Consider the following 12,839-nt stretch of genomic DNA (forward strand, 5'->3'; position numbering starts at 1 on the left):
TCCTAGAGATCAAGCTCAGGCCATTGGGTTTGGTGGTTGCGTCATCTCATTGGCCCTCTTGTGATTTTTAAAAGACCCCTGTGTAGATGAACCCTCCAGGCTTGCTAGCGTGTATTGGCTGGCAGATTTCACAGAATAACCTGGACTTTGAAAGACCAATCATACAGGAGACAGTGGTTGGGTGTGGCAAGGACTGCTTGTAATCCAAGTGCCAAGGACACCAGAGACAGGCAGATCTCTGGCTCTCACTGACCAGCAAGCCTAGAAAAACTGGCAAGTTTCAAACCAGAGAAATACCATGTTCCAAAAAAAGAAAGTGGTCAGCACCTGAGGAACAACAACCAAGATTGTCCTCTGGCCTTTACCACACATGTGTGCAACACACACACACACACACACACACACACACACACACTCAGAGAGAGAGAGAGAGAGAGAGAGAGAGAGAGAGAGAATGTGACAAAGGTAAAGGCTGGCAACAGGGGACGAGCTGATAGGAGAGGTCAGAAACAATCTCTCGGGGCCAAAGCCATGCCCCTCATCGGTAGCCCAGCACCCACCCCTCCACAGAGTGATCTGTCACACACACCCCACCCCAGCCTTTGGACATGCTGTTTCCCCCACCAAGGCTGTCTCTTCAATGCTTGTGTGCCCATGCTTTCTCCAGGACAGCACCAACACCTCCCTCTTCTCCCAGGCCTGCTCAGGTCTCACAAGAGCTGACTGACCCCTCCTTCCTGCCCTCATGGCACCTTGTTCTTCTTCTATCTTGGCAGGATTTGAAGGTATCCTCAAGCTTTCAAAGAAGGCAGGAGAGAGGACTCAGGAGAAGCTAAAGGCCTCTGGCTGTGAGGGTAAATCTAGCATCGCCTTCACCTGTTTTGATGTTGGCTCTGCTTCCTCACTGTGGTGGATAGAACTGCGTCCCTCAGAAAGATCTGCTGTATTGTCCTCCATGGCACTTCTGAGTGTGACATCATTTGGAACCAGCTTTGGATGTAATCAGGCTGAGATGAGACTGCATGGGGGTAGAACGGGCCCCAGCCCTAATGGTGAAAGTTGGTCATAGAGACGTGGAGGAGAGAATGCCACATGGCCATGGAGGCAGAGATTGGAGCACTGCATTTATATACCAAGGAGCACCAAGACCGCAGGAACGTGGTAGAAGCTGGGAGACAGAGAAGGGACAGTCATCAAAACCCTCCAAAAGTTCATGGCCCTGACCCCTGATCTCCAACTGTGGCCTCCAGAGTGGAAGATCAGTTCCTGTTTTTAAGCTGACCAGTCTGTGGTGTTCTGTACAGGACACCCAAGGACCCAAGTACAGTGGCCACAGCACGATGAGCTACACATGTGTCTGTTCACTGAGTATCTGTGGAACACCTACCGTGTGCCACACACACTGTTCTCCTTCCGTAAGGGCAACTGCCGCCTCTATGGGGACTTTGCCTTTCACCTTTAAACCTGAAAACCAAGATGTGGACATTATCTGCCCAGCTTATCGCCTTGGCTAATTAGCAGCACCACCTAGAACTTAACTTAATTGGAAAACTGCAAAGTAATTTAGATATGATAACACTATCTCCAACAAGGAGACAGTCACTGGAGATGGGCAAGGACTTCTAGCAAGAGATACAGAGTTGCAAAGTAAGACTGTTGGTTTTTTTATAACACAGTTTGTATTTTTTGTTGATTTCAACTTTTACTGTGTGTGTGTGTGTGTGTGTGTGTGTGTGTGTGTGTGTGTGTGTGTGTTGTTATTGTTGCTGTTGCTGTTGCTGTTGTACAGGACTATCCTCTGAGCCCAACTGCCACAATCTTCAGGATGGGCCTGCTCCCAAAAAGATTATCACAGAAGGGACTCTCGATGTCCCTTCTTGGAAGCAGAGGACAAGGAGGGTTGTGAGACCCTCAGCTGAGTATCCAGCCACCCCTCCCAACAAGCTGTATGGAATTATGCCCTAACTGCTCATGGCCTCGAGGTCTCTGAGAGAGGCAAAAGGATGCAGGTGGGGATTAGAGGAGGGAGCAGCAGCATCCTGGGGACAGACCCTCCAGGGTGGCCACTTTAAGGTCACCCACCGTCCTGCCTGTGACTGTCACCCCTCACCCAGTGTTCAACCGGATATACTCATTGGTTCCTCAGAGTGAACGTGGGTGGGTCAGCTCCTGGGTTCGCCATTGTGGGCATCTCCCCCATGGAAGGAATTTCAGCAATATGTATGTGCTTATATATGAGTGACTGCACACATGTACAGGCCAGAAGTCAATCTTGGGTGATGTTCCACTTGATTTTTGAGACAGGGTCTCTTTAGCCTGGAGTTCACCAACTAGGCTAGTCTGGGTTGACAGTGAGTCTCAGGGATCCCCCTGTCTCTGACCCTCCAGCTTTCCTGGAACTCTGTAGACCAGGCTGGCCTTGAACTCACACAGATCTGCCTGCCTTGCCTCCCTAGTGCTGAGATTAAGTGTGTGCGCATCACCACTGCCTGGCTTCACACCCAGTTTTTTAATGTGATTTCTGGGCACTGAATTAGGTCCTCATGGTTACATGGCCAGCACTTTGCTATGAGCCATCTCCCCAGCCCGCCATGTTTACTTGTTAACCTCATGAATCTATCCTATTGGATAGGTTGTCCCATGAAATGGAATACACACACACACACACACACACACGCACGCACGCACGCACGCACGCACACACGCACGCACGCACGCAAGCCTCATAAAGCACTGGCTATGGGGGATGAGATGTGATTTTGCAGAGTGCAGACACCAGGTCACCTAGTGTGAATCTCCTTCCGTGAGCCCCAGGGCTCAAGTTTTCCTTCCAAAGGGAGTTGTTGGAAGCTGCTGGCTACCCCTGTGATACCTGACCCCTCCAGGGCAAACTGGGGCTTTGTCCATGCCAAGCCATCCCTCTTGCAGAGGCGGATCCCAGTAAGGCATCTCTGTCTGTCCACCAAGGCTGTGGAGGAAACCCAAGCATCCCCCAACTGCTGGGAGTTTCTCCTGTTCTCCGAGCATAACTGCCATTACCATCCTAGAACAGCTGTGTCTACCTACAAGCAGCCCTCAGCAAGGTCAGGCCTGTGCTCATTCCTTCACAGAGGGAGAGGGTGGGGTGTCATTAGACCCCCCCCCACCTAAGGTTGCAGGCACTCCCTCCCTCCTGCACCCTCTTACCAACTACCTGTAATTCTTTTCTAGCTGCATGTGATCTCAGGTGGTGCAGAAGTATTCGGAAGGTGGATTAGCTGAAGTGCGGAGCCTGTCCAAGCATCTTGGGGGAAGCTGTCATCCATGCTTCACAGAGCTCTTTGGTGATGTAGCTGGGGCTCATGCACACTTCTAAAATCATGGACTCACAAAGCTAGAATCGCATGGTCCTTTCTGGTTTGAATGGACATTTGTTCATGACTCTCAGGAAATGTTTTTAGTGTGTGTGTGTGTGTGTGTGTGTGTGTGTGTGTGTGTGTGTGTTTGTGTGTGCATGAGCATGCCATAGGTCACATGCAGAGTCAGAGGACAACTTCTGGGAGTCATTTCTCTCCTATCGTGTGGGTCCCAGGGATTGAACTCAGACTTGTTGGCAAGGGCCTTGACACCACTGAGCCATTACCGACCTACATATCTCGTGCATAAGTTAAGACATTGCACCAAGCAGCCTTTGGGAGGTCCTGGCATGAGACACTCTGTGTAACGGGTCTTCCTCTCTGTTCTCCTTATTTCCCTTTTAGCAACTCCAGCCTTCACACCTTCGACCTGTTACAATTCTCCTCTCTCCTCCCTTCCTTTCCTGTCAGCCATTCTCTCCTGCTGCAGCCCCACAGGAAGCCACACACCTTTCATGGTCAGAGTCCCCTGTGTGGGGGCTGTGCTAGGGGACACCTGAGATAGCCCAGTTCTTCCTCTGTTAGGCCCTCTCTCCTCATGTCCTCCAGTGGGCTGCACCTAATCAATCACCCTGCAGGTCTCAGCTCCGGTCGCTGGTCCTTGTGGAAGCCCGCTGTGTTGGTCCCTGCCCTCACCACACACTTACAGTTTATGGATTTCTCACTCCTTCCCTTGGCCTGCAGTGTGGAAGCTCTCTCGCTGGACAGGAATGGCCCATACTCGTGGAACTAATGAATGAGTGACGGAATGTGTGGGCCAATGCACATTTCTGTCACTCTCAGCCTTTGACATTGTAACCCCTACACTACGGGTTAGTCATAATTGCCTCTGCTCCCTTAATCACGTATAAATGTTATCTTAATGGCTCTTCTGTTAGCTCAGCACTATCAACAGAACTTTCTGGAAATACTCTGTTACCGTCCAATGGGAGGCTCCAGATCCCTTGAAACATGGTTGGTGTGAATCAGGAAGTGACTGTTTAATTTCCTTTCATTTTGAGTCCTTCTTTCTCTTTGAGAGAGTTCCATGTAGTCCATGTAGTGCTTACTTTTTATTCATTTGTTGTGTGGAAGGGTATACATGCACAGTGCACATATGGAGGCTGGGGGACAACTTGTGGGAGTCAGTTCTCTCTTTCCACCACATGGGTCCTGGAGATTGAACCCAACTCATCAAGTTTGGTGGCAAGGGCCTTTACACACAGAGCCATCTTGCCCTCTCAGGACCACAATTATTAAAGCTCAGGCTGAGCTTCAAACCCAAGTCTTCTATCTTTTAACAGAAAGCTTTTTCTTCTCACCCAATAGTGTCATTTTCCCCTGAGCCCCTGGTGTATCCCAGATACCTGTACAAGGATGTAACTTTCAGTGTGGAATAAATAATTCTGGCATGGATACATGCATGCATTTGGATATGACAGCAGCATAAACAGATAGGTTATCAAGGGACTTACTAAAAATGTGAGGTAGAAATAAGTGCTTTCTAAGAGAAGAGAGAAAAGATAATGGGCTTTGGGATTCGGATGTTATTGCACTCCACTTCAGAGCTAGGGAAAAGGAGGCTCAGAGAGAGTAACGTGACCAGGTCCACAGACACTCCAGCCCAGTGTCAGTCAGGCGCTCCAGCTCTTCCTGCCGATGGGCTCCTCAGCTCCGGCTGTGCGCAGTACAGTCATCTGGAGACGACGAGAACACTGGCCTCTGGCTCCGCTGAGATTCTGAGTCAGAGGGTCTGGAGCCCAGCCCAGTACCAGCACTTTGCAAACTCTCAATAGGCAATGGCAACATGCAGCCAGGGGAGGAAGCACAGCCTGTTCTAGAACTCTCGGAAACCCTGAATGATGACTCTCAGCTCAGCTCCCACCCTCCTCCACAGCTGGGTATGTGAAGGCAGGCACCATGGATCCCTCTCTTTCTCTCTCCCCAAACTCTGTGTGTGTGTGTGTGTGTGTGTGTGTGTGTGTATGTGTGTTTGTCTGTCTGTCTGTCTGTCTGTCTGCCTGTTGGTCTGTATATGTGTCTGTGTGTTTGCAGGTGAGTGGGTATGCATTCACATGCCATCACGTGTGTAGGCCAGAGGACAATTTTGGCAGCTGCCTTCTAAGGTACTTGCTACCTTATTTATTTATTTTTGAAACATGGTCTCTGGTCTCTTCTTAGTCTGGAACTCACCAAGGAGGCTAAACTGGTTGGCCCACAGCTAGGGAGTCACTCCACCTCCATAGCACTGGGATTATACACAGGCATAATATAATATATACTCATGTAACGTGAGTTCTGGGGATTGAACTCAAGGTCGGCCTCATGTTTGCAAGTCAAATACTTTACTGACCAACCCATCTCCCCAACCCCAAATCATCTTTATTTTCGAATTCTATTTAATTCCATAAGACATAGAAATTGTACACATGTGCAGTGTCCCGTGATGCTTAGGAGATCTCTCCATGTGTTGTGCAGTGTGGAACCCAGCTTGGTCCTAGCCTTCTGTTTCTCTGAGGGCATCACTCTGAGCAGCAGGAATCAAGACTTCAATTCCCACCCAGTGCTCTGAAAAGTTCAATGTAGGTTTTAGGCAATGGCATCATATCAGGGTATGTGAATGTCAGGGACACCCTAGAGCCAAAGACAGTCATGGCTTCTCCCTCTTGACAGCCCAAGTTGAACTGAAGGGTTTCAGCTGGACTGGCTGTCCAGCAAAGCCCAAAGATCTCCTGTCTCTGTTCCCCAGTGCTGGGATTTATGTGGGTGCTTCAGGCAGAACTCAGGTCCTCATGCATGCACAACAAGCCATGTCCCCAGCCCCTGAAGTTGTTTGGTGTTTTAATTATTCTATAGTTCCTGATAAAAGCCTTTTCTTCCCTGTCTTTGTTTTTAAAATAGGTATGTGACACATTTTTTTGTGCCCTTTTTCCAAAAAGAAAACCAATCAGGTGTTCATTCATATGATTTTTAAGAGTGAGAAGTAACTAGGCCCTTGGTTAAACACACACACACACACACACACACACACACACACACACACACACACATACACACACCACTTGTGTTTGGAGAAGGTGAAGATGTCACCAACTCACACCATGCAGCAGTATGGTCAATGCATTTGATGGTCCCCTAGTTAAAAGAGCCTTGGCTGATCCTGATTATCTCCCTGCTCCAACCATAATCACATTCAGTTCTCAGGATGGGCTAGCTCAGGCAACCTAACTCAGCAGAACACACCGAATCCTCTCTGTCAACTTAAAGTAGAGCCTTCCTTCGTTAAGCTAAAAGTGAAAGCAGAGAGGAAGAGTTGGAAAAACACTAACAGGATTAAAGATTAGCAGTAACACATGGCTTGGGAACTGACCTTTGACCAAACATTGTATAAATTACCCAGCAGCTTCCGGCAGCAGGCAGAAACACTGACCTGCATAGAAGGAGGCAGAGAAGAGAGGGAGTGCAGAGGGACAGATGTAAAGGAACAGAAGGCAGGAAGACAGGAGCACACGGGGCATCATGTCCACGCCGGTAACATCCTCCTCACTCCCATCCTCCTCACTCCCATCCCCCAGTTCCATGGAGATAATATTTGGCAGAAATAAGAAAGAACAGCTGGAGCCAGTGCCAGCCAGAGTGACAGGTGAGACTTCTGGGTTTAGATGGGCATCTTTTTTTTTTTTTTTCTGCATTATAAGTTGCTTTTGGAAGCCTGGAAACCCATTTATGGGGACAAGATAAGCCAAGATCCCCAACCGTCTCTGTGGGAAACTGGGTGTTTGCACAGGGTAACTCAGTTTCTGGGGAGAAAGCCGTTCCTTCTCAATGTCTCCAAAAGGATACCGGGAGTGCCACAGTGCTCTGATAGCCACAGTGAAAGTGAGGAGACCAGAGGACAGCTTGCAGGAGTGGGGGTCTTTCCATCATGTAGGTCCCAGAAATTGAAGCCAGGTGTCAGGCTTAGATGCAAGCGTCTTTACCTGCTATCACATTTTGTTGGCCCTCAGGTGGTATTTTCTAACTGAGGAATTACCTTAGACATTGATAGAAACCTTCCCAGCTTTTTGTATATGTCCTATGATTATCGTGGTAATATTCAATGTATCTACGTTAAATTGTATACAACATTTAGGTGAATATTTAAATACAAAAGACACATTTAAAGTATCATTATCTGAGTGTATTTCCCTCAAGTTTTTAAGCTTTTATTATCTTAAATCATGTGTATATGTCTGTATCTGTGTCCAGGTATGTAAATATGAGTACATGTATCTGGGAAAACCAGAGGTGTTAGATGCCCTGGAGCTGGAGTTATAGATGGTTATGAGCTACAGTGGGTACTGGGAATCAAACTCAGGTCCTCTGAAACTGGAAGAGCTGTGTGTGTTCCTAACCACTGCACCATCTTTCCTGATCCTCTCAAGTTTTCATAAGTCAGATGTCTTAGTCAGGGCTACTAAACTATGATGAAACACCATGACCAAACCAAGTTGGGGAGGAAAGGGTTTATTTGGATTACACTTCTACATCACAGTTCGTCATCGAAGGAAGCAGACCAGAAACTCAAACAGGGCAGGAACCTGGAGGCAGGAGCTGATGCAGAGGCCATGGAGGGGTGCAGCTTACTGGCCCCGTGATTTGCTCTTCATAGATAGTGGAAGGAGAGAGCTGACCCCTGAAAGTTGTCCTCTGAACTCCACACACACTGAGGACAAAAGTCAACCTTGGGTGTCAGTCTCAAGATGACATTCACTTTGTTTTTGAAACAAGATCTCTCCCTGGCCTGGAGCTGGCCGATTGACTAGACTGGCTGAGGAGTCTCAGGGATCTACCGTTTCTATCTCCCCAGCCCTGGGGTCACAAACACATGCCATCCTGCCTGAGTATTTTATATGGGTTCTGGGAGCCAAGCTCAGCACCTCCTGCTTGCGTGGTGAGCACTTTCGGAGCCATCCCCTGGCTTCTAGAGTGTTCTTCCATGCCTTCGTGGGGCAAACGTTCTCCCTCAAGACTGTAGGGTAGCATTGGGCTGCAACACTGCCCCTAGCGAACTGTGTTTGGAATATCTATTCTTTTATCTCCTTAATGGACTGTGAGCAACTTCAGGCTGAGGATGGTATCTCTTCTTCTTGGTCGTCTTCAATGTCAGCACACTACCAGCCCTGATGCAGCATTTCTAGAAAGGACCATGGGGTAAATGGACAGACAATGGGTAGTAGGAAACTCTAGGTACTCCCTTTCTTCTCACAGCCCTCTCCCCCTTTTTTGGAGATTTTTTTTTTTTCAGTTTGGTTGTGGAACCTGGCAACTCAACGGTTTATCTTTTAACAGGCACGATTCCAGCATGGCTGCAGGGGACCCTGCTTCGCAATGGGCCTGGGATGCACACAGTGGGGGACAGCAAATACAACCATTGGTTTGATGGCCTGGCCCTTCTCCACAGCTTCTCCATCAGAGATGGTGAGACCCCAGCATGGGTTTGCTGTTGCCATGGTAACGACTGCAAGGCAGACTCCAGGGCCTGAAACAACAGGAGTTTATTCTCTTTCCGTGGGGGAGGGGGTGTCAGAAGTCTGAAATTGGTCACACTGGAGGTCAGGTCAAAGTATTGGCAGGGTTTCTCTCCTTCTGGAAGCTCTAGGGAGAACCCATTGCCTTGCTTCTCAAGATTTCAGAAGCTGCCTGTACCCTAGGCTTGTGGCCCCAACCCTGTCTCATAGCATCTTGCATGTTTTTTCAACCTCTCTGTCTCTTCTCTTCCTTCTTCTCCCCCTCTCCTCTCCTATCTTCCTCCTCCTTTTCTTCTCCTTCCCACCCTCTCCTCCTCTTTTCTTCCCCACTTCTTGCTCTCTCTCACTCTCCCACTCATCAGTACAACCTCGTTGACCATGCCCCCTCCCCATCTCCCTCTTTCTAGGACTCTATAATGCCATCATACCCAGTCAGGTAACCCCAATGCTTTAACGGAGTAAGACCCACCAAATCCCTTCCATCACACTGGCACTTCCATCACACTGGCACTTCCATCACACTGGCACTTCCATCACACTGGCACTTCCATCACACTGGCACTTCCATCACACTGGCACTTCCATCACACTGGCACTTCCATCACACTGGCACTTCCATCACACTGGCACTTCCATCACACTGGCACTTCCATCACACTGGCACTTCCATCACACTGGCACTGCAGGGGCTCGGATGCAGGCTGATCTTGGGGAGAGCATCACCCAGCCTACTGCCAACAACTCTGGGAAGATGCCCAAGGATCTCTGTCATTTCATCTCATGATCGAATCTGCCTTGGGATGAGCAATTACAGGGAAGGTGACAGGCTGGGAATTCAGACATGCCTCTGATCCGAACAGGAGGAGGCCAGACTGAGAAGAAGCCAGCTGAGCACAGTGCTTGCCCTAACGATCATGGCTGTGTGTCCCGGGCCCCCTCCTATCAGGACTTCCCACATCTGCCACCCAACCCTCCGAGTGTCTCCAGATTGCCAGCCAGGCCTACCATCTCCTCTGAAGCCTTCAGTCACCACCACCCCACCCCACCTCCGCCCCTGCCTAGTTCAGAAAAGGGCATGTGCGGAGAAATTGGGGTCAGGGGGTAAAGAAGGAAATGCAGGTTGTTGTCCATTTTGTTTTGTGCACCTTATGGCGGGACTTTCATTCTTTAGACTTTTGTTCCTTTTATTTTAGTTCTCATGTAGGCATGTATCAGATGTTGAACCTATTCCCATACTCTTCTATACGCTCTTTTCTCCCTCTCTCTTATCCCATTTGTCCCCTAGACAGTTTCACTTCTACATCCTCTCTCTCTCTCTCTCTCTCTCTCTCTCTCTATATATATATATATATATATATATATATATATGTAATCATACACACATACATATATAGTGCATATATATTTTGTATATATAATATATATTTACATATGTAATTTTATGTGACTATATCTAGAAGCCACAAAATGAGAGAAAACATATCATATTTATCTTCCTGAGACTGACTCAATTCTCTTAATACAATAATCCCACCTCCATCCGTCTTCCTGAAAATGACCCAACTTCATTCTCTATGGCTGAAAGAAAAGTGAATTGCATACACATACCGTATTTTCTTTACCCATTCTTCCGTTGTCAGACACCTAGGGCAGGCTCCATAACAGCTATTGTGAGGTGGGGTGCAGTAAACATGGGTGTGCAGGTGTCTCCTGGATGTGTTGCCTTAGAGTCCTTTCAGTAAATACCAGGAGTGGTATAACTTCATGTGGTAGATCTAGTTTTAGTTTAGTTTTGTGGGTTGTTTTGTTTTTTTTTTAAAGATTTATCTTTAATTATGTGTATGCTTCTGCATCTGTGTGTGAGTATGTGGATGCAGTACCCTAGGAGTCCAGGAGAGGGCAGCAGATCACCTTGAGCTGGAGTTAGAGGTGGTTGGGAGCCACCCAATGTGAGTGCTGGGAAGTGAACTCAGGTTCACTGTTAGAATAGTAAGCACTCTCTTAACTATAGATCCATCTCTCCAGCCCTTATTTTCAGTTTTTGAGAAACTATCAACTGACTTCTAAAGTGGTTGGACTAGTTTTCATTCCCACAGGAGTGGATCCTGGCCGGGACTTGATTTCATGACCACCATGCCCACTGGGGTGAGATGCAGTCTCAGTGTAGCTTTGAATTTTATTCCTCTGATGGTTAGTGAGGTTGGACATCTTTTCATATGATTACTGGCATTCCATGTTGGTATTTCATGCTTTGCACACCGTCTGATCATTTTATTAGCCCACTTATTTCTCTAAGGAAATGTGGGGCACAATGGGCATGGTGGTGCACACCTTTAATCTCAGCACTTGGGAGACAGAAGCAGGAGAATCTCTGTGAGTTCAAGGCCGGCCTGGTCTTATGGAGCAAGTTCCAGGACAGCCAGGGCTACATAGTGACACCTTGTCTCAAACAAAAACAAAAAGGAAAGAAAGAAAGTGAGAAAGAAGGAGGGAAGGAAGGAAGGAAGGAAGGAAGGAAGGAAGGAAGGAAGGAAGGAAGGAAGGAAGGAAGAAAGGAAGGTGCTGGAGAGATGCTCAGTAGTTAAGAGCGCTTGTTACTCTGGCAGAGGACTGTGTTCAGTTCCCAGCACCCACGTGATGGTTCCAGCCATCCATAATACCTGTTCCAAAGGTATGCCTTCTCATCACGGAAGCTGCATGCATGTGCGTCACATACATACATGCCTGCAAACACTCCCACCCATAAATGAACATTTTAAAAAGTGAACAGGCAAACAAAAGGTCTGTGGTCTTCACCAGAGACCAACAGAAGTTAATGCTTTAAAAAAACAACAAAGACCAAGCATGATGGTGCACACCTTAATCCCAGTGCTTGGAGAGGCAGAGGCAGGTGGATCACTTTAAGTTCGAGGCCAGCCTGGTCTACAGAGTGAGACCCTGTCTCAAAAAAAATTAATTAAAAATAAAAATAAAATCCATCAAAGATTAGGTAAAAGAGAAGGAGCAGAGAAGAGGAAAGTTGGAGAAAGGTAGAGAATAGGTTCCTTTGTCTAAATCTAAAAGGACTTCAAAATAGAAAGTTTTGTTTAAAGTAGTGACGGTGAGTGATGTCAGGTCTCTGTCTGCAGAGAGACTATTTCTAGGAGATAAAGTCATCCCACTGAGATTTGAGTAATCGTGTGCACATGCATGTGTGAGAGTGTGTGTGGTATGTGCACGGGGGTTTGTATTGTGTGCATGTGTGTGTGGTGTGTGTCAGGTTGTATGGGTACACACAAGTGTGTATAGTGTGCGTGTGCATACATGTATGTGTGGTACATGTTGCGGGGTTTGGGAGTGCACATGTATGTGTGATTTGTGTTGGGGTGTATGTAGACACACAGTATTGTGGTGTGTGTCAGGATGTGTGGTATACACAGTATGTGTGGTTTTTATTGGAGTGTGTGAGTGCACACAAGTGTGTATGGTGTGTGTGTCAAAGTATATGGGTGTGTACACATGTGTGAGCACATGTTGCAGAATGTGTGTGTGTGTGTGTGGTTGTGTGTTGAAGTAGGTGGGTGTACACAAGTGTGTGTGGTGTGTGTCAGAGTGTGTGTGCACATGTGTGTTTGTCTTATGATGTATATGTGGATACACACCCTTATGCCTACCTTCATCACAAAACTATCAGACTTGACCCAGTTCTTAAAGACACTAGGCAGAAGATTGCTGTTTACTGTGTCCTTTCAGATGGGATGCGGCTGCTGGGGGCTTGGGAGAGCAGGGTGGGCAGTGGCTGATGACTTTAATCTCACACTCATAGTCCAGCGTTAGCCTTGAGCATTTCCAGAGCTACTTTCTGTCAGGGCCTCCAGTACTCTGGGATCCCACAGCTCCTTGTTTATAGGAAGTGGGTGGCCTGGCCCAAGAGTTTACATTTCAAGTGAAAAGAATTCACCTTTCAAGCCAAGCG

General features: G+C 47.7%; 1 protein-coding gene across 1 annotated transcript in view; it reads left to right on the top strand.

Annotated features, from left to right (window-relative positions):
- Positions 1 to 6,953: 6,953 nt before the first annotated feature.
- Bco1 (beta-carotene oxygenase 1) overlaps positions 6,954 to 12,839 on the top strand; it is a 34,919-nt gene continuing 29,033 nt past the window's right edge. The window contains exons 1-2 of the mRNA XM_036188685.1: positions 6,954 to 7,017; positions 8,706 to 8,834. Coding sequence (XP_036044578.1) covers positions 6,954 to 7,017; positions 8,706 to 8,834 — 193 coding nt within the window. The remainder of the gene's footprint in view (positions 7,018 to 8,705; positions 8,835 to 12,839) is intronic.

This window comes from Onychomys torridus, chromosome 5, assembly GCF_903995425.1.
Source record: "Onychomys torridus chromosome 5, mOncTor1.1, whole genome shotgun sequence".
In the NCBI taxonomy this organism is placed as follows: domain Eukaryota; kingdom Metazoa; phylum Chordata; class Mammalia; order Rodentia; family Cricetidae; genus Onychomys; species Onychomys torridus.